At 36.4% G+C, this 25,000-nt stretch overlaps 10 protein-coding genes and 1 long non-coding RNA gene across 13 annotated transcripts in view; 6 read left to right on the forward strand and 5 right to left on the reverse strand.

The window, feature by feature from the left end:
- Positions 1 to 280: 280 nt before the first annotated feature.
- Positions 281 to 1,892, forward strand: LOC105313359 (WD repeat-containing protein 60-like). Its single transcript, XM_011406716.2, has 8 exons — positions 281 to 489; positions 609 to 774; positions 849 to 936; positions 1,001 to 1,070; positions 1,138 to 1,366; positions 1,437 to 1,490; positions 1,539 to 1,593; positions 1,729 to 1,892. The coding sequence occupies exons 1-8, from the start codon at positions 354 to 356 to the stop codon at positions 1,846 to 1,848; spliced, it is 918 nt and encodes a 305-aa protein (XP_011405018.2). The 5' UTR covers positions 281 to 353; the 3' UTR covers positions 1,849 to 1,892.
- A 71-nt stretch (positions 1,893 to 1,963) lies between these two features.
- Positions 1,964 to 5,350, forward strand: LOC100631538 (ultraviolet-B receptor UVR8-like). The gene is made up of 11 exons (XM_019998514.1): positions 1,964 to 2,066; positions 2,114 to 2,278; positions 2,328 to 2,420; positions 2,497 to 2,788; positions 2,877 to 3,035; positions 3,200 to 3,508; positions 3,556 to 3,655; positions 3,732 to 3,787; positions 3,849 to 4,083; positions 4,680 to 4,842; positions 5,020 to 5,350. Exons 1-11 carry the CDS (start codon positions 1,983 to 1,985, stop codon positions 5,161 to 5,163), a joined length of 1,800 nt encoding a protein of 599 aa, XP_019854073.1. The 5' UTR covers positions 1,964 to 1,982; the 3' UTR covers positions 5,164 to 5,350.
- LOC105313360 (putative malate dehydrogenase 1B) lies at positions 5,324 to 7,112 on the reverse strand. Its single transcript, XM_011406717.2, has 2 exons — positions 6,884 to 7,112; positions 5,324 to 6,723 (listed from the first exon to the last, which is right to left on the reverse strand). Exons 1-2 carry the CDS (start codon positions 7,088 to 7,090, stop codon positions 5,446 to 5,448), a joined length of 1,485 nt encoding a protein of 494 aa, XP_011405019.2. The 5' UTR covers positions 7,091 to 7,112; the 3' UTR covers positions 5,324 to 5,445.
- On the forward strand, positions 7,035 to 10,308 carry LOC105313361 (protein lunapark-like). Its single transcript, XM_011406718.2, has 10 exons — positions 7,035 to 7,118; positions 7,164 to 7,205; positions 7,260 to 7,459; positions 7,509 to 7,567; positions 7,622 to 7,662; positions 7,930 to 8,044; positions 8,189 to 8,443; positions 9,659 to 9,735; positions 9,779 to 9,887; positions 9,977 to 10,308. The coding sequence occupies exons 1-10, from the start codon at positions 7,089 to 7,091 to the stop codon at positions 10,213 to 10,215; spliced, it is 1,167 nt and encodes a 388-aa protein (XP_011405020.1). The 5' UTR covers positions 7,035 to 7,088; the 3' UTR covers positions 10,216 to 10,308.
- LOC105313362 (metaxin-2-like) lies at positions 10,266 to 11,698 on the reverse strand. The gene is made up of 9 exons (XM_019998517.1): positions 11,572 to 11,698; positions 11,476 to 11,523; positions 11,387 to 11,430; positions 11,260 to 11,332; positions 11,105 to 11,193; positions 10,959 to 11,051; positions 10,877 to 10,912; positions 10,627 to 10,823; positions 10,266 to 10,570 (listed from the first exon to the last, which is right to left on the reverse strand). Exons 1-9 carry the CDS (start codon positions 11,663 to 11,665, stop codon positions 10,378 to 10,380), a joined length of 867 nt encoding a protein of 288 aa, XP_019854076.1. The 5' UTR covers positions 11,666 to 11,698; the 3' UTR covers positions 10,266 to 10,377.
- A 22-nt stretch (positions 11,699 to 11,720) lies between these two features.
- LOC100641557 (chromobox protein homolog 3-like) lies at positions 11,721 to 13,175 on the forward strand. Its single transcript, XM_003387802.3, has 3 exons — positions 11,721 to 12,340; positions 12,643 to 12,758; positions 12,963 to 13,175. Exons 1-3 carry the CDS (start codon positions 11,817 to 11,819, stop codon positions 12,971 to 12,973), a joined length of 651 nt encoding a protein of 216 aa, XP_003387850.1. The 5' UTR covers positions 11,721 to 11,816; the 3' UTR covers positions 12,974 to 13,175.
- Positions 13,176 to 13,208: 33 nt separating this feature from the next.
- On the reverse strand, positions 13,209 to 15,068 carry LOC100641937 (uncharacterized). Its single transcript, XM_003387805.3, has 5 exons — positions 14,870 to 15,068; positions 14,524 to 14,816; positions 14,225 to 14,482; positions 13,967 to 14,048; positions 13,209 to 13,486 (listed from the first exon to the last, which is right to left on the reverse strand). Exons 1-5 carry the CDS (start codon positions 15,024 to 15,026, stop codon positions 13,368 to 13,370), a joined length of 909 nt encoding a protein of 302 aa, XP_003387853.1. The 5' UTR covers positions 15,027 to 15,068; the 3' UTR covers positions 13,209 to 13,367.
- A 111-nt stretch (positions 15,069 to 15,179) lies between these two features.
- Positions 15,180 to 17,318, forward strand: LOC100631664 (RING finger protein 113A-like). 2 transcript variants are annotated; one of them, XM_003387809.3, is made up of 10 exons: positions 15,180 to 15,287; positions 15,328 to 15,536; positions 15,590 to 15,657; positions 15,701 to 15,841; positions 15,957 to 16,064; positions 16,144 to 16,351; positions 16,511 to 16,591; positions 16,642 to 16,741; positions 16,903 to 17,009; positions 17,154 to 17,318. In XM_003387809.3, exons 2-10 carry the CDS (start codon positions 15,422 to 15,424, stop codon positions 17,222 to 17,224), a joined length of 999 nt encoding a protein of 332 aa, XP_003387857.1. In that variant the 5' UTR covers positions 15,180 to 15,287; positions 15,328 to 15,421; the 3' UTR covers positions 17,225 to 17,318. The 2 variants fall into 2 exon arrangements, with proteins under 2 accessions (XP_003387857.1, XP_019854075.1); XM_019998516.1 differs by having other exon boundaries at positions 15,191 to 15,287; positions 15,344 to 15,536.
- Positions 17,319 to 17,391: 73 nt separating this feature from the next.
- Positions 17,392 to 19,764, reverse strand: LOC100631790 (zinc transporter ZIP4-like). Its single transcript, XM_019998515.1, has 9 exons — positions 19,675 to 19,764; positions 19,350 to 19,476; positions 19,087 to 19,302; positions 18,840 to 19,027; positions 18,625 to 18,786; positions 18,344 to 18,430; positions 18,056 to 18,290; positions 17,744 to 17,934; positions 17,392 to 17,695 (listed from the first exon to the last, which is right to left on the reverse strand). Exons 1-9 carry the CDS (start codon positions 19,741 to 19,743, stop codon positions 17,534 to 17,536), a joined length of 1,437 nt encoding a protein of 478 aa, XP_019854074.1. The 5' UTR covers positions 19,744 to 19,764; the 3' UTR covers positions 17,392 to 17,533.
- Positions 19,688 to 20,634, forward strand: LOC109583263 (uncharacterized). 2 transcript variants are annotated; one of them, XR_002185434.1, is made up of 2 exons: positions 19,688 to 19,822; positions 20,434 to 20,634. It is a non-coding gene; the product is annotated as an uncharacterized LOC109583263 (long non-coding RNA). The 2 variants fall into 2 exon arrangements; XR_002185435.1 differs by lacking the exon at positions 20,434 to 20,634 and adding an exon at positions 20,038 to 20,359.
- The window catches only part of LOC100641430 (F-box/LRR-repeat protein 2-like), a 9,506-nt gene continuing 4,676 nt past the window's right edge, over positions 20,171 to 25,000 (reverse strand). The window contains exons 8-13 of the mRNA XM_003387801.3: positions 24,525 to 24,599; positions 22,892 to 23,080; positions 21,365 to 21,466; positions 21,081 to 21,214; positions 20,944 to 21,019; positions 20,171 to 20,519 (exon numbers count right to left, since the gene is read on the reverse strand). Coding sequence (XP_003387849.2) covers positions 20,409 to 20,519; positions 20,944 to 21,019; positions 21,081 to 21,214; positions 21,365 to 21,466; positions 22,892 to 23,080; positions 24,525 to 24,599 — 687 coding nt within the window. The 3' untranslated portion in view covers positions 20,171 to 20,408. The remainder of the gene's footprint in view (positions 20,520 to 20,943; positions 21,020 to 21,080; positions 21,215 to 21,364; positions 21,467 to 22,891; positions 23,081 to 24,524; positions 24,600 to 25,000) is intronic.

Here is a 25,000-nt window from a genome sequence, read left to right on the forward strand (position 1 = left end):
GAAAAAAACCATGGGCTATAGCCTTGGGTGTTTTTCAGATTTTTGGCATTTTCTTCAAATGGACGTAACTTGAAAATTTAAAGTCGGAATGAGCTCAAACTTTCTACACAGCATAAGGGCATCAATATGTATCAGAAAATGTAATAAAAATTTGGGGTGATTTTGGAGCCATTTTTTTGAAAAAACCATGGGCTATATAGCCTTGGGTATTTTTCAGATTTTGGGCATTTTTATAAAATGGCCGTAACTTGAAAAATTGAAGTCGGAGCAGCTCAAACTTTCTACACAGCATAAGGACATCAATATGTATCAGAAAATGTAGTTAAAATTTGGGGTTATCTCCTTGTTAGTTGATGAAATATTGTGTCTTTCTTTTATATGTACATGTAGCTGCAATGGGTACTGATAATGAAAGTGGTCACTGTCAGCCAGTTATACATGTAGAGACTAGTGGAGCCACACAGCACAGTACAGTCAATGATTGGCATGGTGAGATGCTGCTTTAAAATAGAAACTTTTAATATACCAATAAACATCATTGCAAACCTACTGTACCTGTACATCTACATTATAATAGACTATTTACAATTGTGTACTTGTGTTTATAGTTCAAGGATTATCATTCCAGCTATTATCTCTTGATGCCAGTGGTCGTGTGTGTGTTTGGGTGATAGTTGAACTACCTGAAGGAGATTCATCAGGTAGTCCTGTTGATCTTGGACTAGCTCCTGGTGGAAGAGTTAAACTCATCTCTAGTGCTACAATGGATGTACTGTAAGAGTTTTATTATAAATGAATGAATGAATGAATGAATGAATGATCATTAATGTACATTATTATCCATGTAGGTTTGGTTCAGAAATAGCTCATCCAATTGCAACAAGTTTGAATGTTAGTAAAGCTGACTCCAATACACTATTGATTGGAACTGATTCCGTATGTTAACACTGATACCAATATTGATACTGATATTACTGATATTACTTTCATTGAATTGCAGGGAGCAGTGATACGTCATGTGAGGTATAGGCCAAGAGCAGTTCCAAAGCAATACCTCATCAATGATAACAGTAAGACTAATGCATGTGTATACATAAAGGCATCAATGTGTACTATCTATTCATTACTATATACTAGTGGCAACAAGCTCTGAAGTAACTTCAATTTCCATTCATCCTCACTTCCTCTCTCATTTCCTTGTGTCTTATTCCTCCGGTCACATTGGACTCTATGACATTCGCTGGGCACATCCAGTCATTACGTGGCCATCTGGACGGCAGAGTCACTTAATAAGAGAACTCAATTGGCATCCGAAGCTGTCAAATGTTTTTATTTGTGTTGGCGAGGACAATAATGTTCATATATGGTAATGAATGAGTTTTAGCTCAGCTATGCAATAAGTGTGTGTTCTATTAATTATTATTGTTTAATTACAGGGACTTACTCACTGATGATACTGGACCTGTGCATACATTGAAGCTAGAGAAAAAGTAAAAATTTATACTATACCTAGTTGAATTAATTATAATGTTTAATAGGATTATATGTATGGGGATTGCTCCAGATCAAAATGATCCCAACAGCTTGTCACTGGTATGTTGTACTAATGCTGTGATTGGAGTCTTCAATTTGTGCATGTACATGCATATTCCAATCATTCACCATATGCACATTAATTTATTATTGTATTGTTACCTTTATATTGCATGTACAACTTACTCATTGCAGGTTTTGTCCAGTGAAGATGGTGTCTCAATTTATAGACTGGATTCGAGGAAGCTTTATCATGAGAACCATTTGGAATTATTTGAAACTTTTATCAGCGAAAACTCTTATAATATAATGTGAATGGCATTATCGTATATTTTAATAAAATTTATAAAAATGAAAAACAATAATCATAACTAATGCATGCTGAGATGTCTAAAAATTATTTTTACAACTTGAGGAAATATTATAAGTAGGTGTGGTTTTCAGTCAAAATGGCTACTGATGATGAAGACAAAGTTTTGCTGGCTGTGTGTGATGTCATTAAAGGCTCTACCTTACTCAAGGCTGGTCGATCAGTAAGTATTATAAGGACACTTTTAGTCATCTATGACTCTACTAATAGGGAAAGCCACATTTTAGGCAGTTCAAGCTATCTAACGACCTCAGTCGACTGATGTGGGAATCAGCCAAGAAGATGGACGCTGCTGTCCTCATATCACAGATCACAGAGATAAAAACCGGTCAAGTAACACCTGTCTTTCTCAAGAACCCGATACCACAGTGTGAAGTGAGTACTGATCATATTAAATGCTGCTATTTTTAATTATTTTTGACAGGCTGTCTCCTTCTCTCTCCTTTACTCTGATCGTTCACTCGATATAGTTTGTAAAGATAAAAAAGAATTTGATACTTGGACGACTGCACTAAAGGTAATGGTACAATCTTTCAACTAGAAATTGACATTTATTCTATAAAAATTATTGTGCATGTACATTTTTTTCATAGGCACTGATAGTTGATAAGTATGACAACAAAGAAGCAGTTTCAGCTAAACTTGTAGAGATGCGTGGCTCTATTGTCTCAGAGGACAGATTAGAAGTCCAGCTGGGTACTATAAAGACTAAAGTCCTTCTCAAGGACAACAGCTGTGACCTTTACCTTTGGGGAGGTGGGGATAGAGGGAGGCTGGGACACAAAGACGACAAGCCGAGGTTTTTACCAAATGTTGTTGAGTCCCTTCTTGGTCAAAATGTTACAATGATAGCCTGTGGAGGATCACACACTATAGCACTCAACAGTAAGGAAAAAGCATCTTAAATGCAATGTACATATCTACATGTACATGTATTGGGAATTTTTGATATTAATAATGTTCTTTTTTTTAGGTAAAGGTCAAGTGTTCTCGTGGGGTGCTGGCCCTCAGGGTTGTCTTGGTCATGGTAACCTTAGAGATAGGTATTCTCCACTGATGATTGATGGACCACTGAGAGACGTTAATGTGGTTCATGTAGCCTGCTATGAGAATCACTCAGCAGTTATATCAGGTAAAGTGAAAATGTACCTCATACACCGTACATACTGTATCTGTTATTATGATGTCATCTTTGTTTATTAATATTTTTACATTGTAAATCTCAACTGTGTCTACTACCTTTGCTATTTCACTTTCTATTTGTCTACCTCCTCCCCTCTCTCCCCCTCTCTCCAGAGGATGGTAATTTATATACCTGGGGAAAGGCCGGTCCTTTCCTAGGATACATGGATGACTCCGTTACCAAACAGACCAAGCCTCGTCTTGTTGATGCCTTATATGGCACTAGGATAGTCCAGGTGGCTTGTGGTCGGTCGCACACACTAGTCATTGATGAGGAAGGAAGAGTCTACTCTTTTGGTATCAATAAGTTTGGAGAGTTGGGCCAAGGACACGATAAAGCCATAACCAAGCCCACAATGGTGCCCAACCTGGTTTCCATTTGTAAAGTATCTTGTGGTCGACATCATTCTGCTGCTATAGACGGTATGGGTGTATGTCAATGGGTGTGGTTTATTGTTTAAATTTTGTAGAGGACGGGGTATTGTTTATGTGGGGCTGGGGGGCAAGAGGCCAGCTGGGACAAGGGGAACCAAAGTCACTGTTCAGTCCTACTCCTGTTAATGGATTCAAGTCAGTCAAGAATCCACTCTCCCTCATAAAAAATATTCTTTTTACTCTTTGTCTTGCTCCCTTTTTCTCTATTTAGTGATCAACCTCTTGAGGATGTAAGCTGTGGTTATGGTCACACTGCAGCCATTACCGGTAAGTTGTACAACTTACCGGTACCATTTAGCGTCATTTTTTGTTTTCTTATTCATTACAGCCAATGGTGTTGCTTACTGTTGGGGTGACAACGCTAGCAGTCAGTGTGGAGTACCCTCTAGTGTCTATGGTGAACTCTCTAGTCCTCGTGGTATTGTCCTTCCCTCTGGGATAAGACCCACTCAGATCAACTGCGGAGCTAATTTCACTGTCCTCGTTACTTCAATAGGCCAGCTCTTCACGTGGGGCTGTAACATGAGTGGACAGTTGGGGAACGGAGAGGCCAAGAAAACCTTGTAAGAGTTTGTTGGAGTGTACTGTGTACACGTATAATTTAAAGAAAATACTAGCTAAAAATGTCCTAATTTAAAGGGTAAATTTCTTATATGCTACCCCTTATGGAGTATCTTGGATTTCTACAATACACGATTGTGTCTTACATTATACATGTACATGTCAGACCTGGGGTCATTTAAAAAAGCTCAATTACAATTACACATTCAATTACACTCCTTTTCTAAAAATAGACTCAATTACAATTACAATTACATCATAATAGTGTAATTTCAATTACATTTTCAATTACAATTACAGTTTGGTGCACGTGTATTGTAACAACATATTTAAGAGTTATTTAGAAGTGCCTTAAAAGTTACGCCAGGTATATATTTTGATACTTTCATAGAATATTTCTTGGTGTATCTGTACATTCTGTACATGTAGTTAGTAAACTCAAATATATTTGAAATTTCAATTACATCAGTTGAAGCTCAATTACAATTACAATTACGTAATTGTAATTATAATTGACCCATCAATTACAATTACAATTGTAATTGACCCCAGGTCTGGTACATGTATTTAAATGTACGTCTTGTCTTCTTTCTTGTAGTAGTCAGCCAATGCCGGTAGAATCACTGAGTGAGAAGAGAGTAAAGATGGTTGCGTGTGGTGAGGATCACATTGGTTGTCTGGTCGGTCATGGTTGGGTACCAGATGAAGAAGTAAAGTCTTGTATGGCTTGTAAGAAGAGCTTCACTGCCATTAGGAGGAGAGTAAGTATTTGTAATCATGTAAACTAGCGATTAAAAAAATTAGAAACCCTGTTATAGTAAAATGATGTTTAAGTTGCTAAATACTGTAGTACAGGCCAAAAATGGCTAAGAGTGCATATGTACTTCCTATTATAATTGACTGGTTATTATTATTTTTGTTATTTTTCTCTGTATTAGCATCATTGTCGACAGTGTGGTGGTATATTTTGTGGCAGCTGTTCAACTAAACGCTATCCATTGCTTGATAAAGGACACGCTGATCCAGTCAGAGTATGCGATAAATGCTACGTATCACTATCATCATCTTCTAACATCAAATAATAACGAGCAATGACTCCCTCTCTCTCTCTCCTCTTAATCTTGTGTGTTAGTAAGTCATTATTTAATGTTGCGTGTGCTTTATTATTTTAATGTAAATTTTTAGCGTGTTTTTGTGTACTTTCTTTCTCTTAATTTTGTTCGTGTGTGTATATAAATTTTGTACATTTCTGGAGTGTGAAACTTAACTAACTGCACAACTATACACTGATAATTATTATCACATGATAAATTTAAATAATTATTATTATTGTTAATAATTTTTATTTTTAACATTTTAAAATCTTACAGTTCCTCGTCCTCTAACATTTGGTTGCTTGAAGGAACGACTCCTTTATCAAATTCCTCTTCCAGTCTCTGTACTTTGCTCTCTATCTCCTCCTTCTTTGCTGTTGGCATTTCAACGCCTTCAAACCATTTCCATTCTCCTCTTGCTGTCTCGCACAAGCACGGTCTACACAGCACGGCTTTCTCTCCCTCTGAGACCGCGCCTACAGAGTGCCACGCCCCGTCCCCAGCCCACCAACTCTTCATGAGTCGAGCGAGTCCCAATGCATCCACAAGGCTGCTCTTTAATTGGGAGTGGCGTTCTACGACTTCTTTGTTATATTCGTCTTTTAGCCAGACGAGATCAAATAGACACTTTCGGAGAGGGAGGGAGAAGTTAGGTTCACCCACTATAGATCCTTTGTGGTTGTGTACTCTCGTGTGTGAGGTATCAATGATCACATGACCGTCACATGATCCCCACACGCCCACTCGTCTCACATCAGAGGATGCAACTCCAATTTTAGATGCAAGAATTGAGGCTGCTTGATGTTCAATAGTAGCAGGTGACGCTATAAACTGAGCCTTTGAGAGTGAAGATACTTTATTTGCCATTAGTGCTACACACAGATTAGCATAAGGACCTGCTGCCATTACAAGTACTTCCTTGTCAGCATTGAAGTCCATTATCCCAGCATAGCCTGTGTACTTAGTGGAGACTTTAGACAGCATCTCATCACATTTCTCCTCTTGCATGTAATCAAGCAAGAATACAACCTTAGCACCAGTGAATGCTCTCTGTGGTAGGTTAGTTACTATTACTTCTCCTAGATTGGGACAGGCCATATCCTGTAGCTCCATAGCCATTGCATGAAGGACACTATCATCGCTCTCCTCATCAAAGAGGACTATAGTGATCTTTTCATCTCCAAGGACTCGCTCCGTGAGGAGTAGAGGTGCCAGCTGGTATGCTATGGTTGATGATGCATTAGTTATGCAGACTTTGGTTGGTTCTATTGGTTTGCTTCTGCTTATCTCAAGTTGTATTGCAAGGAAGGTGTCCAGGTTTTCTTGAGCAATGGCCTCCTCTGTGTCTCTCTTTGTGTCTGGTGATAGCTTGTAGTAATGATCAGTGTAAGCTTCAAAATCAGATACTCCTCCTAAGTATATTCCCTTTCCTCCTCTGTCTATGAGTTCCCTCCAGATGAGTGGAGAGGAGCAGTGAGGGTGAGACCAATCACAGGTAGTACATTTCTCTTTTACCCATAGAGCCCAGTCCTCTTGACTTAGTACTATCTGAAATGATAACAGATCATGCAATATGGTGCAACTAGTTCAATATTGAGATTGTGTGCAATCATATGAAACATCATGCACTTTTAACCATTAAAACTTGCATTCAATGAAAGAACAGGTTTTATTGTTTAACTGTTATGCTTGTTCTTTCCAGGCTTACCTTGTGGACTTTAAAATCTGGTAGGTTAGTTGCAAGCTTGTCTGCGAGCATCTCAGCCCTAGCATACGAGGGACAGCCTGCCCTTCCAGCTACTACAAACTTCGCCATTGCTGCACTGCGTACGTAATATTTTCCTGATAGTTTGGTGTCTATGGTAACGAGCGAGTAATTAGAAACGCAATAAGGTAGATATACGGTATTAAACATGGGAGCAATTTTTCCTAAGTGGAGGAGGGTAAGGAGAAAAGTGAGACAGACCTTTATAATCCTTTTATAATAGAGTCAGAAATCAAGCAGAGAAGCTCTAGAGGCTCTTGAAACTGTGAGTTTCAATTAAAGTCTGTTTTTCACATATTTTTTAAAATTATTCTTTTAGTCGATAACAAGCTTGACCCAAAGTAGAAAGAAGTCCCAACAATGCGAACGATCCTTTGCCATAACTCTCATTATGGCATTCCTCCTCTTATACCCGCTCATTCTTGTAGTGGGTGTGGTTATATGGGTGTGGTTTAATGATTTCTTCACTCTAGAAGTATCAGTAGTGTTTGTCCTACTGGTTGCTTTATTACCAATAATGTAAGACGATAAACTAGTTAAACTTGTTTTATTATTTATTTCGTGACAGGTTCTACGGGTTTAAGAAACTTATTAATATGTACTTTGCACATAGACAGACAGAATACAGTGAGGAATGAGATTAATTAATATTAATTAATTAATTATTTATTTATTTTATAGATTTGGCTCTACAGATGCTTCAAGCAGAAAAAAAGAAAGTAGTAAGTATCTACATGTGTATTTATATATTAGATATGGTAGTGTGTTTCAAGTTTGATGTGTGTTTTGTATACCTGCTAGCCAAGTTTTTTGTTATTGGCAATGTGTAACATACAACACTCACTCCTGCTAATAGTAGCAACTTCAGATCACCAGCTGTGTACTGGTGTCAGTATTATTCTGAATTATTTATTAATAATTGCTTTGCATGCATGTGCAATGTATGGTAATAAAATGTTTGTTATACAGTTTTTGTTTCATTGCAATAGTTAGACGAGGTAATGGAGAAAGAGCCGTACAAAATAGCTAAGGAATTATTAGAAAAGTATGAGCCATCACATCCCACCTTGTCTAAACAATCACAAGAAGATAGCAGTTCAAATGGTAAGAGAAATAATGCATGAGGAAACCTTTTTGGCTAAAAAGACATGCTAGTACAATGTATGCTATGAGACCAAATTATTCATTTATGTTCACTTATCCAATTGTTGTATGTAATTATTTCCTAAATTTAATTTGTTCTTGTAGTACGGCGTCGTCTTGTACCTGGTTCTGTTCCTAATACTCCAAGACCAGCTGGACCTCCCAGTACACCTCATCCTGCTTTAAGATTTCAGCAACAGCAGAGGCAGGTGGCCACACCCATGCGTCTACCAGCTACTCCAGCCTTAGCTTCTCTTCCTCAAGCCACACCCCAAGCTCCTCCCCCAGTAACTAGGGTCCCTGATAGTTCAATCAGTGAGAGTGTTGTTCAAAGAAATGATGCAACATTTATTCCACCTGGTAAACCAATGAAATAAGCATGTTAGTGTCAAATATAAGATTGTTTACATGACTGGGTTCTTCTTAAGACTTGTAGAGGTTCTCTCTACCTTCTAATACTTCTTTTGGAGTGTGTTTTGATGTCCTTATTTATGTAGAGAGTCTGACTGAAAATTTTCAAGTTATAGCCATTTTAAGAAAATGCCTAAATTCTGAAAAGTACCCAAGGCTATAGCCCATGGTTTTTTCCGAAAAATGGCTCCGAAATCACCCCAAATTTTTATTACATTTTCTGATACATATTGATGTACTTATGCTGTGTAGAAAGTTTGAGCCAATTCCGACTTCAGTTTTTCAAGTTACGGCCATTTTAAGAAAATGGCAAAATTCTGAAAAATACCCAAGGCTATAGTCCATAGTTTTTTCCAAAAAATGGCCAAAAAATCACCCCAAACTTTTATTACATTTTCTGATACATATTGATGTTTTTATGCTGTGTAGAAAGCTTGAGGTGATTCCGACTTCAATTTTTCAAGTTATGGCCATTTTAAGAAAACGTCAAAATTCTGAAAAATACCCAAGGCTATAGCCCATGGTTTTTTCCGAAAAATGGCTCCGAAATCACCCCAAATTTTTATTACATTCTTTGATACATATTGATGTACTTATGCTGTGTAAAAAGTTTGAGGTGATTCCGACTTCAATTTTTCAAGTTACGACCATTTTAAGAAAATAGTAAAAATCTGGAAAATACCCAAGGCTATAGCCCATAGTTTTTTCAGAAAAATGGCTCCGAAATCACCCCAAATTTTTATTACATTTTTTGATACATATTGATGTACTTATGCTGTGTAGAAAGTTTGAGGTAATTCCGACTTCAATTTTTCAAGTTACGGCCATTTTAAGAAAACAGCAAAAATCTGGAAAATACCCAAGGCTATAGCCCATGGTTTTTTCCGAAAAATGGCTCCGAAATTACCCCAAATTTTTATTACATTTTCTGATGCATATTGATGTCCTTATGCTGTGTAGAAAGTTTGAGGTGATTCCGACTTCAATTTTTTGAGTTACAGCCATTTTAAGAAAATGCCAAAATTCTGAAAAATACCCAAGGCTATATAGCCCATGGTTTTTTTCTGAAAAATGGCTCCGAAATCACCCCCAATTTTTATTACATTTTCTGATGCATATTGATGTACTTATGCTGTGTAGGAAATTATTTGATGTATTCTGTAGGTCATTGTCTTGGTATAGCTCCTGGTCCTCCTCAACCAGTTCCTATACTGCCAAGAGAAAGGACTAATATTGACAAAGTAAATGATTATTATTATAACCATTATAGTTATCCTTTAAAAGGTTGTTGAGTATATATTAGGTGATGGTCCAAGCAACAGATATGCACTTATATGCTCCAACTGCAAATCTCACAATGGAATGTCACTGAAAGAAGAGTTTGAATATCTAGGTTAGTTTTATGCCTCCTTCATTTTTGATTATAAGTACATGTATGTCACTTTTTATTTTATTGAATTACCCTATATCCTTCATTGACAGCATTTAGGTGTGCATATTGCTATGAGTTTAATCCTGCTCGTAAAACAAAACCTAACATTACCACAAGAGTCTCTACTGGTAGTACCCTACCACTAGCAATAACAGCAGCACCAGGAGCACCTCTTAGTGAAACAAAGACAGGAGGGGAGGGAGAAGAAGAGACAGTACATGATAATAAAAATGAAGAGAAAGAGAGAGGAGAACATGATGCTAAAGACATTGAAGAAAATGAAAGTTAATTTGTATGTGAGAGGAGAGATAAGAATTTACTTATAGTTATCTTTATCTGTTTTTATTATCATAAACATAGTACTTGAATATGTGCATGGCTATGAAAAGTTGAAAACACAATTGCTGCACAATAATTAATAATGATACTGCTCTAATAGTTACAAAACATGTCATTGGTTGCTAGAAAGATTAGCAGTTGATGGTGAACTAATGAACTGAAGTCCTTTACGCTGAGAGAGGACAGACGAGTGACAGAAATCAACCAAATTATCATAAGAACTCAAAATACTCTTTAGTTTCTGGCTTGAAGAATTCAAGATGGCTTCTACACATCCACACATCAAGGCATCTAAAGCTGTTGGCCTAAAATAAAAGAAAAAATAGTTAAACAACTTAAATTAAGGACCCTAATTTTATACCCTGATTGGTAGAAAGATCTTGATCCTCCCAGATGAACAGAGAGTGCATTACAAGCATCATTAAACTCACTAAGGACACTGGCCTCATCTCTCTTGTACAGTCCCCAGTGGTTCCACCTGTACTTGTAATATTGTGAATAAGGAACTAGGTGCTTCAGAGGCCATGGTAAACCATGAGAATAACTAGAGAGTGTCTCCTTGTATTATAATAGTCTATGCATGAAACTATATATAGTTCAAGTAAGCTTACTTGTCTTGATGCCTTTGATATCCACGCATCATATTCCTAGTATAAAAGAGATAGTGCAATGATTATAAAGGACTGCACTAACCATTGCTGATAGCAGTGACATTTTGATTAGTGAAATGTATGCCTCGTGCTCTGATTTCTCTTTTTTATCCAAATCTTGTCCTAAACCAAGTTTCTACAGAAATTAGGAGAGCATGTATATGCATGTACGAGCAATAGAATGCATACTTGTGCTTCAATAAAGGAAACCAATTGAAAGAAATTGGAGAATATGATTGGCCTTGTACCGAACTGAAGAACAAGAAATGGTGACTGACCTGCAACACACAAGATAGCAAAACAGATACAAAATATTAATTTTAGTTTATAATTTAATATTGTACCAGATGGTGACATGTAGTCCGCATTTAGTGCACATACATCTTCATAGGCAAGACCAGAAAATTTGAGATAAGCCTAACAATACATGATATATGACATGAGTTATGGCGATAAAAAATATTTTAATACTTGGAATGACAATCTTATAGCTCTGTCTGGTAATAGCTCTCTTTCTAATAAATAAAATAATAATTATCATTATTTATTGCTGCATATACCAGGAGGAAGAAAATATAGTAGAGCTCCCTGGGGCCATTGAAATCTCCCTACAGAAATAAATTTAAAATTGTAGAGAAATTGTCTGGTTAAATTACCAATTGCTACATCCAATAAATTGGCTGCAATGGATTTTCCTCCAACAGAAGCTCCAGAATTAGCAACAGAAGAAGGCTTTGCACTGGACGCCATTGTGGTACTGCAAAGTAAAATGTTCCTTTCGTACAAATAGAGCAGATTTTTCAGGAATTCTTTATTCTTGGCGGGCAACTCACGTTTTTACTAGCTTAGCTCTAACCACTGGTTATTCTCAACTCTGTTCCTACACTAGTTGCTGTTTAAAATGCCGAAAGCTCGCAAGACCAAGAAGTCAAAGGTAGAGGAGAAGGAGGTCTTCAGCGTCGAAAAGATCCTAGACAAAATGGTGAAAGACGGGAAGACATTTTATCTACTGAAGTGGTTTAATTTTGATGATTCAGAAAACACATGGGAACCGGAAGAGAACCTCAGCTGTCCAGCTCTTATAGAATCCTTCGAGAGACAATATGCCGAAAAGCAAAAGGCTATCTCTAGCTCTGGAAGTAGCAAAGAAGCAGCTGCTGGTAGCAACTCTGTAGGAGGAGGAGGGAGCAAAGCTAAAAAAGCAAAGAAGGCCTCTACTGCTAGTGATCCAGTCGTGAACCAATCACCGTTAAAGAAATCTAAGATTGAGCCTGAGTTACCGTTGGAGGATGAGGTATCAAATGGAGGAGATGATGACCAAGACGTAAGGATGCCTGGGGAATCAGGATTTGCTAAAGGTTGGATAGCTGAGGATATTCTAGGAGCTACGGAAGAGAGTGGGCAGGTCCTGTTTCTTATTAAATGGTGAGAGAGAGAGGGAATACATGCCAAATATAATTACTATTGGTGTTGTGGTGGGCAGGTGATGATGTTGCCATGTGTTAGGTAATTGAGGTTATTATTAATTATTTGTATGGCTTAAAGATTATGTAACAAGTTTATTGAAAACAAGCATGACTAACACCTAATTATTGTCTTCGATGATGGCCTAAGGTACCAGCCAGACAGACAAATTGTGCATGGGTGGTCTGACTTGGTTTACATCTTGTACTCTCTTGATTATTATCGTTACACCCTCTTCTTATCATTAATTTTCATTATTTTAGGAAAGACATCTCCCAGCCCGAGCTAGTATACTCCACAGAAGCTAATACTGCAATACCACAGATGGTCATCAAATTCTATGAGAGTAAACTGACATGGCATGATGATAAAGCAGCAGGTTAGTGTATAGAGAGAAAGATTTGGAATGATACTCATTAATGATAACAATACCAACCACTCACCCCATTTAATGTATTTCGATTGCATTGTGTACTAGTGCCTTGTAATATCTAGATTTTAAGTTGTGACCATTAGTTAGAAATTATGATTCACATATTAATTAATATCTATCTAATTGTAAATTTCTTTTTTTCCTCTATAGCTGAGTCCTAGCTGTCTCCTCTCCTCTTCATGTGTCGTAAACTGCCTTCACTTCTAATACGCATCATGCATGCACAGAACCTATCCACTGGACAATATAGTTTCAAGATGGAACTCTCCTACCATTAATATTTCTTATTATTATTATTATTATTCTTGCAAAAAAGCTCACACACTGTGTACTGTGAAAGTGTACAGAAATTTGTTTCATTAATCTTTTCTAAAAGAGCTGAGCCTCTCATTATATTATTAAAAAATAATTAAAGGTCTTTATAAGAGAGATTGAAAAGTGGATGTGCAATGATTTACAATACAAAAAAACTTAAACATTGTGTGTGTGTGTCAGTGATGTCAGTCACACTATGCACTATAAATAAAAGATTACAAGGATAGCATAAATACATTTTTAGTCTTTGATTTCAATGACAATAATGTCATCTTCCTTCACATTGAGTATGTCCAAATCAGCCTTCAGTGGTACAAGGGCTCCATCTCTCTGACTAAACAACCCAGTTACATGTTCACCTATCATAATGATAAATAGAGAGTATTTGCACTGTTTTGTGTTCTACATTCAAGAGGGAGGGGGTGACAACTAAAAGAAATGAAACCCCACTAATTCTGGTATGCATAAAATGCCTTGTTATTTTGTTGTTAATGAGAGCTAAGATAACAGCCACTGCCAGGTGTCTAAGCAGGTCTAATGATGTATACCAGAGTCAGGGTTTCCCATAGAGTTTTGGCCTAGTGCTCAGTTGATGGATATACACATGTATTATATTGAGTAGAAAGCTTGAGCAGATTCCGATTAAGTTTGGATTTTTATGAATTTTTAAAATTACTCAAAGTCTGTTCAAAGTCCCTATACCACCTCAAATTTTGGTGATTATCAAAATAGCAGGCCAAAATCTATACCCATAGTGTAAACATGAAGTACAGGCCACAATGCCCCCCGTAATGTGTGTGTACATGTACTTTGTAATTAATTTGTTAATAAAGTATTACCTGAGCAGCCCCACTTCCTTGAGCTCCAGTTAATAAGTGAATTGAATAAATCATAATAATTGGCTATCTGTAGCTGCTCTGCCTACAATCAAAGAGGAAAAGTATTAATATGGGAATAAGTCGGTTTATAGTGTTGCTTTGGGATAAGGAAAAGTAACTTTATGTTGAACATTAACTACAACAAGTGTCATAACAAAAGTAAAGAAGTGTCCCTTCGGCAATAACACATCTTTGATTCACATATATTGTGTCACTTACATTTGATTGGTTCTTTAGTTTAATGCCCACAGTCTTTGGTGGTGGATTACAAGTATGAAAAGAAAAGGCTGCATCTTTAATATTTACACTCTGACTGCAGTTAGTTGTAGTGAGGGCAAGACCATGTAACTGTACAATAATCTTCGAGTTAGGAAAGAGAGTCCTTTGTGGTGTGAACTCTACTTTCATCTGCCGAGAGTCAAAACTCACTCGACCTTTAACTGGGGTAGACCCCTGCTCGGGTGACTCACAGATAACCTGTATAATAAAGATAATAGGAATTAGTTAAGAAAACTTACTTCAAATAATTTAGCAGCGTTAACAGAGCGGACATCTTTATCAAAGAACACGACGATCTTTGAACCAAGTGGGACGTCCTTTGCTCCATCTTTGGGAGTAGCCTCAAGCAAATGATCAGCAGCATCGTCAAATGAGGGACTCTCGGTTGTAGTCTTAATGACCGAAGGAGAGGAAGAGGAGGAGGGCCTAGTGATACCACCCAGCGGTGATGAGACACTGCTTGTCCTGTTAATAATAGGAGGAGCAACTATTGTATGATAAGCGTCTGGTGGTGGCTTCTGTCTCTCTAAGACTAAATAAAGAATACATTATATAGATAATGCACACTCATGGTGGTTGGAGTACCAGAATAGGATCGTTTGGGAAAGGTAGGTGGGGACATTCTAAGAGGCAGGGGCATTGGTGGTCTACTGTAAGAGTTCTCATGATTGGTGGACTCTTCAACGTCTTGGGAGAATCCAGAAAGAGAGGGTTCTATGGATCCACTGTTCTTGTTACCCATTTTGTACGAAAAGTCTAAAACGAAACAAACAATTTTCTATTAGGCGTGGCTACTTATGAATAACAATTATGTTTTAATAACTTACACCCACCTAATTAATTATGCATCCACACTTCCGGTTTCATTTCCTGTTTCATTTTTAACGGTTTCTGACAAAAGTGCAGTAGGTGTAACCATAGGTGTGGCTAAAGTTAAAATGGCTCCTTGCAAAGCAGTACAATGAAAGTCAGTTTGAGAGCATCTGAGTGGATAGTATCATTGGTTAGCACTTGATTTTGACAACAGAAGTCATTTCCTTTAGTTTTTGTACGCTTTAGTATTTATTGCTTGGTGGTTTGTATTGTATGCTGCCAGAAAAATATCATTAGATCAACTGCAGAGCTAGCCTGGCCATTATGCTTGAAGAAGAAGAGACTAAAGCTCCTCCAAAGACCTGTAGCTTCTTTAAAAAGTCAAATAGAAGAGGAGGTGGAGCCAGAAAAAGACAAAAAGAAGAATCATCAGATGAAGGTAAGGAATCAGTCTCTGACTTTATTCTTTAAATCAGCTATTACTTATTTAAGATGATAGTGATGAAGAATCTGCTGTGATACGTAAGGAAAGGGCACAAAAGAAATCACTTTTGACAACTGTGAGATTATACAGCGTCATCATTAATTTGATTTTCATTGTAGACAAGCGGTTTGTCCTCTAAGAACAAGACAGCAAAGACTTCTTCAAAGAAGAATGGAGATAACGACAGTAATGATGAGGAGGAAGAAGAGAAGGCAAAGAAATTAAAGAGTATATTTACATACGAATCAAGCAGAACACAGGCAAGTTATAATGAATGATGTCATTATATGTTACTAATGATAGTAACATCAACCTGCTGAGATTAGAAACAATCATCAGCACTGTAGTTTATGATTATTTTGTAATTATAAACAGGAGAGTGAAGGTCCTACTGATGGAGGTGCTACTGCAACACTTGAAACTGAGACATTACATGATCGCGATGCCAGAGCAATCTTTGAGAGATCAAAAGCAATGAATGAAGTAATCATCATGAAATATTCTGCACCAAATTAATAAAAAACACTACTCTTCTTTTTATTGATACTCTACCTCACTCTAGACATTAAAAGGTAAGAAAAGTGATAATTTGTATCGAGGGCAGAACAACTACACCAAATATGTGGAGGCCAGAGACTCTGCTCAGATGAATGCCGCTAACAAGAAGGGACCTATAAGAGCCCCTACTTTCCTTAGAGCTACAACAAGATGGGACTACCAGCCTGATATATGTAAAGACTATAAGGAAACTGGGACATGTGGCTTTGGAGGTGAGTGATGAGAGTGAGAGAGAAAGTGTGAGTAGACATTGGAATTCCCACCTTACCATTATTGGAAAATAATTGATTAATGTCACACAGGGTATGACAGGTGTGTGTGTAAACAGAAGCAGTAAAAGGTTAATAATTCATTGAATATTATTTCTGCAGATACTTGCAAATTCCTTCATGATCGTGGTGACTACAAGAGTGGCTGGGAGTTAGAGAAGGAGTGGGAAAACAGCAAAGAAGGTATTAACTAATGATTACTTTATATTAACCTTCTCTGTGTGTATCATTAGAGATTACTGAGTTTGAAATCAATGATGACGATGAAGCTGATGATCTTCCTTTTGCTTGCTACATTTGTCGGGGAGACTTTAAAGACCCAATTGTAACTAGGCAAGTATATACTTTCAAAGCAAATTTAAACTGTGTACACCTTTTAAAACACCTATATAGTGCACAGAGCTTGAAATGACAGTCGGACATTTTCTGACCATTTCGCTCAATTTTTTTCAGTGTCTGTGCATAGATCACTTTTGTGTTGTCTTGTTTTATAGGTGTAGACATTATTTCTGTGAATCCTGTGCACTCAACCAGTATCGTCAGACCACACGTTGTGCAGTGTGTAATCGGAACACTGGAGGTATCTTCAATCCTGCTAAAGGTTCATTACACAATATTGCCATGCAGCTTATCTTGCCAAAACTTTGATAGAATAATATAATTATCTGTCCAATTATGCTTATGATGCCAAACTAAATTCTGCACTTAATTTGTATATTTAACTTCTTGTGCTGTTTTTTATTAGAAATGGTGGCCAAACTTAGCAAATCTGAGCAATCCAAAGTTAGGATTAAAGACCCTGATGAAGACTTGTAAATGCTAACTCTTTGACTTCTCCCACTCTCTCAAACTCTATTTCCTAATCTTTAATAAACTTCCCTTCACTTTTCAAGAAAATATTTTAAAAAAATAACATTTAAAACTGGTTAATATGAAACTGAGAAATAAAAGATAAACCGGCCTATTTCACAGTACATGACTAATTAATAATACTGAAAATGTATACATCCATTTAGCATTACAAAGACTTAACAAAAACTAATGGATTAGAAAGGCCTAGGGCTAGAAAAAAATATTTAGTAGAGTAGCAAAAGGGGCTGAAATGTTAAGCATCAGAGCATTTCATCACTCAATCAGTTCGTTGAGATCCTCTTCATACACAGCCAGCACAAGCAGAACAGCAAAGGCAATGAAAAAGCCCAAGTTAGTCAAGAAGAACCTCAGGCCCCACCTCCAACCAGTTTTGGTGAACTTGACATATTTCGCACCATGAATCAACTCGGGGAGCTATTGAAAAGCAAATGTTAAATCATGCAAGGATGTTGTAAGTCTTACCAAGTCAGTGAGTGCAATGTAAAAAAAGAGTCCAGCAGTTATAGCAAGTATATAGCCATTGGCTTCATCACTGTTAGAGCTTATGGCTGCACCAATAAAGAAGCCAAGGATTGCAGTGAGAGATGAAAAGAAGTTAACCAAAAGAGCGGTACCCCAGTGAAATCCAGACTTGATCAAAATGACATAATCACCTATCATAATAATAATAATAATAATAATAATAATAATAATAATAATAATAATAACAATAATCATAATCATAATAATAATACGTGATTTCATGGGCTTATTACTAGTAGCTATATAACTAACCAAGTTCATGTGGTACTTCATGGAATATCAATGCAAACATTGTGCTGACACCAAGTGTCAAGCTCTGTACAATGGCAGCACCAAGGGCAATGCCATCAGCAAAATTATGGAGAGCATCCCCAACTATAATGAGCCAAGCCACTGGTTCGATCCTCTTCAAAAAGGAGAGTTTGGATTTTGGCTTCTCTTCATCATTGACTAGCTCTGACTCTTGTTCATCACTGCTGCTAAGCTTCTATACAACAAATAAAGACGGTTATTGTAGTTTCTTAAAATTCACAAACTAACATCTGTCTTCAGTTCCTTCATTTCAGGGATACTGTGTCCATCTCCATTAGCGCAGGAAGAGCTTGAGTTTCGATCTGGACTTGATTTCTAAAAAATGATATACAATGAGAAAACATCATGTTTTGACAGCCAACCACACATTGCAACAATAACACGATAGTGCAAAATTGCAATAATTACAGTGCATGATTGTGGGGAGGGAGAGTACCTTATCACATAATTATGGCCACGATTTACCATAAGAGTGTCTAATTACTCACAAGTCACACAACTTAACTTACTTTTAAATAGTCACCAAGACCGTGTAGTGCTACCTCCAACAGGTAGAATAAATATGCTCCTAGCAAAACAAGACATCCTTTCCAAATAAAGTCCTTATTCTCCTCTTCAGCTTCATGGTCATGAGCCCCACCTTCCTCCTCATGGGCATGGAGCCCAAAAGACTGTCATTAAAAACAATTTTGACATACCAAATGATTAACTAGTGGTTACTCACATGAGGGATGAGGTGCAACACGGCATCAGATATCAAGGCTGAAATCCCAATAGCAATCATGAATGCATAAACATATTCATATGTTTGTCTCCCTATTTTGGAGTTACTGTTTATCAAAGGAACCAGGAAAATCCCCATTAGTGAGCAAAGACAGACAAAAGTAATCATGAGGAAGCCATAGCCATAAGCTAAAGGAATTATTATAATACCAGACCATAAACAAAGAAATTGTTTTTTAAAAATATACCTTCTGAAGTGCTAGGCTTTGGTGGATCAGTATTATGATTGTGGCCTTCTAGACAGTCGACGGTCGTAAGACCCAATGAGAGGATAACCATTCGTGTGAGATTATAGGCAGTCCCACAAGTTGTGCAGTTCATTTCATCGTGATGATCCTCATCGCCATGATCATGACTATCTCTACGTTTGCGATGGTGATCATCATCATGATCATCGTGATCATCTTTGGGTGACAAATCATAATCATGAATAATAGTTGGCCCAACTTACCGTCATGGTCATCGTGATCATCATCATGATGGTCTTCCATATTGCATATCTGTCCATCACAGCCACGAACTTCCAAAGAGCGAGAGGCTTCATTGAATCTCCCAATCAAAGCACTCTCAGTTGGACACTAAAAATAGATCAGTTTTACAAAAAGATATACAAACTTATTTTACATGTAAGTTTATTCCCTCTAGGGCAAGCTAAGGCATAGATATGGAAAAGTGTACAGCACTTAAGAAAGCTACCATGGTTCAGCTAGGCTGCCAAAAAGTGCACACGGCACCAGCCGTGTGCACACCCTGTATTAAAAATAACATTCACTTACCGAGTTTATTGTCTGAGAGAGAACGCATGCAAACAGAGAAAAGACTGCGACGAGGAGGAGTAGTCTCATTGTATCGCTACCACCAGCTAGACCCAACGTAGAGGACAAAGAACAAAAAGTTGCTGTGCTGTATATGCAATGATATCAGGTCAGGGTGCGGCCAAATGAATCACGTGATTTGTGTTACCAAATTTGAATTCATCATCACCATTAATTTTTACCCCAAGTTCAAATTACACTTAATATCTATCCATAGTATATTTAACTATTCAGGCAATAAGAGTAATATCTAGCTTAGTAGTAGCATCATTTTATTAAATTTGAATGATTTTTCACAACATTACTCATTTCATATCAAAACAGGCCATGTTGGTGCAAACACTTGTAGCGTGATCAAGCCTTTGGTTGTCTCAAATAAACAGCTTGTTTCTTCCAATGCTTGACCACAAGCTGCCAACACAAAAGCATCCTACTGTGCCTTATAATAAAAAGACAATTTTCCAGTGATATTCATAATGAATGGTAGAATAATGATGATGATACAGAGATAATATTGACTGAGTAATAATGATAATAATATAATTAATGTTGCTGATTATAATAATATGATGAATGAATGAATGATAGATGATGCTATAATAATGCTGTGAGAAAAAATGTATACATACAGATGCTACTACACAAAGAGAGAGAGAAAAGAAATTAATAAAATGAAAAAATAAATGATGAAAAAATTATAATAAACTACAACATTGACAGGTGACCCTTCGTCTACTCTGAGGGGGAGGAGCTTGGGGTGGGTGTGGTGGAAAATAGGCGTGGACAGTGATGTCTGGTCGAGTGTGCTATAAGAGAACAAAAATGAAAGAAATTATTTTCTCAACTTTTGCTATGTGTAGATTATAATACTCTTCTACTTTATAAAATTGAGTATGTTTGGTATCTACAGTTATACATGTATATTATATGCACAAACTTTGCAAATCAGGTAGGCCTAATTATAGAAGTGATAAATAAAGATGGGCTATCTAAATAAAGGTGTGTGTTCTTTAGCACCCACCATGGCAATTTGAGCCAATTTGTAAGGTCTACATGTAAAGGAAGCAGGTGCAGCATGGCTGTTTTGAAACTGATGAACATAAATATAGCTCTAAATTAGACTATTACAAATACTGAATCCTTAATACAAGCTGCTGGTCGCTGTTTGCATGACAAAGCAACAAAATACATGGATTATGATCATATGTAAATGTAACATAAGGGATGTACCTGTAGCTTTTGTATTGCCATTCTTGAGAGAAGCTGACAATCAAATACTTCTACACGTTTCAATGTATTACATGTTCTGAAAAAGAAAGCAATTTCATGATTAAATAAATGACTTGGGGATGAAACTGCTTCAATACCTTAGTTTCTCAAGTGTATTGTCAGTGATTTGAGGACAATTGTCCAGTTCTAATACCTGGAGTATCTCACCACAAGGACTGTCCAGCAACTGGTTTATACCGGAATCAGATATCCTCTCACAATGAGACAACACCTTAGTGGAAAGGAAAGAAGATTAAAAAAAAGACAAAAAGAGGCTGAATGATAGAAGTGGATATATTACATTTATAATGCATAGAAGATAAAAAGAGAGGAAAAAAGAGACTGAGTGGCTTAGGAGAAGAGAAGTGGCTGCATAGCTAACCAGGCTCTCAAGGTTAGGACAGTTAGCTCCTAGTTTAACAAGAGTAGCATCAGTTACTAATATACACTCCTCAAGATCCATCCTTGTCAAGCCAGAACAACCCTATATTAAAATATGCATTTCAAACACACATTAATCTACACTAGAATAAAACACCATGCATACTTTGAAGAAAAACAATTATAATAAGGAATTCGAACAATATAATTAATGCCCAAACATTAATTACTTGTTTGCCCACAGACACCATATTATGAAAAGTTAATCTAATCAAGAGCACATAATGCATTGTATCCTCCATAAAATCCACCTACAGTGCTTTAGTGTAAACTACATTGTGCAATTAAAGTAATGGACGTAATTAGACATAGGGCTCTTAACAAGGGAAGGACACTACATGCATGGGCTAATAATAGTAATTATCTGCAAGAGTAAACTTAAAGACACTGTGGCGGTGGTAATTATCCTAATGTATGACACCCTTTGATATTTGATACAACTTATTGGAAATGATGAGGCCATAGTCAGACTACATGTACATGTACATGTATATAGACAATCTTTTAAGACGTCCCAACTTCCAGACAATTTCAATTAGCTATTTTACTCATGTACATATACATGTGTATATTTCCTGGTACATTTCAAATCTATTAAACTTAGAATTTTTACTTTCAACAAGTAATACAAAATTAGCATATAAAATTCCAAAATCTAAAATTTCCATTCTGTACTTTATACCCAACCCTTTGAAAATTACCCAATTTATGGTAAACTAATGATGTACTAAACTGCATATACAGGAACTATGATACAAGGATTAATTCTATATACAGCATAGAAACATGACCAGTATACACTATTAATAGGAATATTAATAATAATTATTACAACTATTGTCCATACTGTATATCTCATTCAATTAGCTACTGGTCCCTATACAGTTTAAACACATTAATAAATGCCACATAGCCCCTAGCCGAAATACATAACCCCAACAATATAAAATTGACATCAGTTAGAGTTCCTATGAATTCAATAATACACTACTCCATAGACTGATTATACATACACTGACTATTGGTCAGAGTGACACATAATCTATTAGTCACAGCTCCATAGGTTAGGTTAGGTAGGATAAAGGGTAAGAGTACAATATACTTCAATTAATGCCCTCCACACTTCATGCAACATTAGTCCAAAGAATTCGTTTTGAGTTCACATGTAGTGCATGTACATGTACTTAATTATGTACTTAATTACATGTACACATGTACTTAATTAGTAGATGTATGTGTCAATAACAGTGATAGCCTTCTAGGCTAAATCCCCAGCCAAAACATGCCATATAACTACAAGCAAGAGTAGATAATGATGTCATATACTCTTGCTACAAGTAGTCATAACTTAATTTTTAACATACATGTACAAAGGAAATTTAAAGAAACCCGCTCTTATATCATATACATGTACAAAGTCCACATTAAACTACATGTACATGTACATGTACATGTATTTGAGGCTCACATTGGCCAGTGCTATAAACCCAGCATCAGTGAAATTGGAACAACCAGCAGCTTCAACGTCCTTCAGCTGTGAGCAGAGGCTGAGCTTCCTAAGTGACTGGTCTGTTAGTTGGTCTATGTGTGACATGTTTATCCTCTCCAGTAGCTGACAGCCCTCGCATATTGCTTCTATACCAATGTCACTAACTCTCTAATGAAATAAGAAACACTGTTATACATACAGTACTTGAACAAAAAAATGGCTCCAAAATCCCCAAAGAAAACTCCAAAATTCTGAAAAATACCAAGGCTATAGCCCATGGTTTTTTCAAAAAATGGCTCCGAAATGACCCCAAATTTTTATTACATTTTCCGATACATATTGATGTACTTATGCTGTGTGAAAAGTTTGAGCTGATTCTGACTTCAATTTTTCAAGTTACGGCCATTTTAAGAAAATGGCCAAAATTCTGAAAAATACCCAAGGATAGCCCATGGTTTTTTTCAAAAAATGGCTAAAAAATGACCCCAAATTTTTATTACATTTTCTAATACATATTGATGTCCTTATGCTGTGTAGAAAGTTTGAGCTGATTCCAACTTCAATTTTTCAAGTTACAGCCTTTTTAAGAAAACGTCAAAAATCTGAAAAATACCCAAGGCTATATAGTCCATGGTTTTTTTCAAAAAATGGCTCCGAAATCGCCCCAAATTTTTATTACATTTTCTGATACATATTGATGCCCTTATGCTGTGTAAAAAGTTTGAGGTGATTCCGACTTCAATTTTTCAAGTTACGGCCATTTTAAGAAAACTCCAAAATTCTGAAAAATACCCAAGGCTATATATAGCCCATGGATTTTTTCAAAAAATGGCTCCAAAATCACCCTAAATTTTTATTACATTTTCTGATACATATTAATGTACTTATGCTGTGTAGAAAGTTTGAGCTCATTCCGAATTAAATTTTTCAAGTTACAGCCATTTTAAGAAAACTCCAAAATTCTGAAAAGTACCCAAGGCTATAGCCCATGGTTTTTTTCAAAAAAATGGCTCCGAAATGACCCCAAATTTTTATTACATTTTCTATCACACATTGATGTTGAAATCAGTCAATAACATACGTATTTGAAAAAAAAACCAAGAAAATAGTAACTTTCTAAAACTGGCATTAGTGAACATGCATATAACACACTACACTATACATGTACATTAACTATAAATGTACTATACATGTACATGTACATTGTACATGTACATGTACATGTACAAGTACATGTACATGTACATGTATGTACATGTACATGTACATTGTACATGAAAACATGTAAAAGTATAATAAAACATATCAATATCAAAAGCTTTTAGGTAAAAACCAATTGCCATGAAATATTTCAATTCAGTGTAGTGGTATGGCTGCACCTTAAATTGCTTGCATTTTTTGGTGAGATTCCAACATAATTATTGAAAACCACTAGACAAGGAAGAGAGGTCATTTCAACTCTCTCATCCTTTAAACTAATACTATACTACTAGGAAGAGACAGCATGTTTCAACTCTCTTAACTCTATACTATTAACACTCTCTTAATACTGAACTACTAACACTTTCTTAACACTATACTACTAACAGTCCTGAAAGGTATCATTACTCACCCTACATGCTTGAATGTTGAGTCTCTTTAACTTAGGACAGTGGCTTCCAACGTGTTTCAACGCCTCATCTGTCAACTAGACAACAAAAATAAACAAACAAAAAACAATAATAATCGTATAAAAATTAATATAATAAAAAGCATGGCTAAAAATCCAGCAATAGTACAAATGTATAACGTATGTACATGTACATGTACAATAATAAAAGCATAGAAAAGGTTGCTGATGTGCATGTACATGTACATATACATGTACATGTACATGTATATGTACATGTACATGTATATGTACATGTACATGTATATGTACATGTATTGAGAACATAATAGTATTAAGATAGTGCAGTGGTTCCTGACCACAAAATGATGCACCTGTTGACATTCCAGCCATACTAAAAATAAAAGGAATCGCGGCTATGAACAATAGTAGGACATTACAATAAATTGATATTAACATCAACCGTACATTTATATCTA

This window comes from Amphimedon queenslandica, unplaced genomic scaffold (assembly GCF_000090795.2).
Source record: "Amphimedon queenslandica unplaced genomic scaffold, v1.1 AMPQUscaffold_13315, whole genome shotgun sequence".
In the NCBI taxonomy this organism is placed as follows: Eukaryota; Metazoa; Porifera; class Demospongiae; order Haplosclerida; family Niphatidae; genus Amphimedon; species Amphimedon queenslandica.

Bases quoted from the DNA above. Each gene is read 5' to 3' on its own strand.
- LOC100641937 (XM_003387805.3), bottom strand. From the start codon at position 15,026: ATGGGTAACAAGAACAGTGGATCCATAGAACCCTCTCTTTCTGGATTC. The intron at 14,817-14,869 runs GTACTCCAACCA...TTCTTTATTTAG, and splicing joins TCCCAAACGATCCTATTCTG to TCTTAGAGAGACAGAAGCCA. The intron at 14,049-14,224 runs GTAAGTGACACA...CTTTGATTGTAG, and splicing joins AACTAAAGAACCAATCAAAT to GCAGAGCAGCTACAGATAGC.
- LOC105313360 (XM_011406717.2), bottom strand. From the start codon at position 7,090: ATGTTTAATACCGTATATCTACCTTATTGCGTTTCTAATTACTCGCTC. The intron at 6,724-6,883 runs GTAAGCCTGGAA...TTATCATTTCAG, and splicing joins CAGATTTTAAAGTCCACAAG to ATAGTACTAAGTCAAGAGGA.
- LOC105313362 (XM_019998517.1), bottom strand. From the start codon at position 11,665: ATGGCGTCCAGTGCAAAGCCTTCTTCTGTTGCTAATTCTGGAGCTTCT. The intron at 10,913-10,958 runs GTTAGTGCAGTC...CTTTTATACTAG, and splicing joins TGTCACTGCTATCAGCAATG to GAATATGATGCGTGGATATC. The intron at 10,571-10,626 runs GTATAAAATTAG...CTTTTATTTTAG, and splicing joins AGATCTTTCTACCAATCAGG to GCCAACAGCTTTAGATGCCT.
- LOC100631538 (XM_019998514.1), top strand. From the start codon at position 1,983: ATGGCTACTGATGATGAAGACAAAGTTTTGCTGGCTGTGTGTGATGTC. The intron at 3,656-3,731 runs GTCAGTCAAGAA...TTCTCTATTTAG, and splicing joins ACTCCTGTTAATGGATTCAA to TGATCAACCTCTTGAGGATG. The intron at 4,843-5,019 runs GTAAGTATTTGT...TCTCTGTATTAG, and splicing joins TCACTGCCATTAGGAGGAGA to CATCATTGTCGACAGTGTGG.
- LOC100631664 (XM_003387809.3), top strand. From the start codon at position 15,422: ATGCTTGAAGAAGAAGAGACTAAAGCTCCTCCAAAGACCTGTAGCTTC. The intron at 15,658-15,700 runs GTGAGATTATAC...TTTTCATTGTAG, and splicing joins AGAAATCACTTTTGACAACT to ACAAGCGGTTTGTCCTCTAA. The intron at 16,065-16,143 runs GTAATCATCATG...ACCTCACTCTAG, and splicing joins GATCAAAAGCAATGAATGAA to ACATTAAAAGGTAAGAAAAG.
- LOC100631790 (XM_019998515.1), bottom strand. From the start codon at position 19,743: ATGAGACTACTCCTCCTCGTCGCAGTCTTTTCTCTGTTTGCATGCGTT. The intron at 18,431-18,624 runs GTAAGTTAAGTT...ATCATTTTTTAG, and splicing joins GTCTTGGTGACTATTTAAAA to AAATCAAGTCCAGATCGAAA. The intron at 17,696-17,743 runs GTAAGACTTACA...GCTTTTCAATAG, and splicing joins ACATTGCACTCACTGACTTG to CTCCCCGAGTTGATTCATGG.
- LOC100641557 (XM_003387802.3), top strand. From the start codon at position 11,817: ATGCCGAAAGCTCGCAAGACCAAGAAGTCAAAGGTAGAGGAGAAGGAG. The intron at 12,341-12,642 runs GTGAGAGAGAGA...TCATTATTTTAG, and splicing joins GTCCTGTTTCTTATTAAATG to GAAAGACATCTCCCAGCCCG.
- LOC105313359 (XM_011406716.2), top strand. From the start codon at position 354: ATGAAATATTGTGTCTTTCTTTTATATGTACATGTAGCTGCAATGGGT. The intron at 775-848 runs GTAAGAGTTTTA...TTATCCATGTAG, and splicing joins AGTGCTACAATGGATGTACT to GTTTGGTTCAGAAATAGCTC. The intron at 1,594-1,728 runs GTATGTTGTACT...TACTCATTGCAG, and splicing joins ATCCCAACAGCTTGTCACTG to GTTTTGTCCAGTGAAGATGG.
- LOC105313361 (XM_011406718.2), top strand. From the start codon at position 7,089: ATGGGAGCAATTTTTCCTAAGTGGAGGAGG. The intron at 7,119-7,163 runs GTAAGGAGAAAA...CTTTTATAATAG, and splicing joins TTTTTCCTAAGTGGAGGAGG to AGTCAGAAATCAAGCAGAGA. The intron at 7,460-7,508 runs GTAAGACGATAA...ATTTCGTGACAG, and splicing joins GTTGCTTTATTACCAATAAT to GTTCTACGGGTTTAAGAAAC.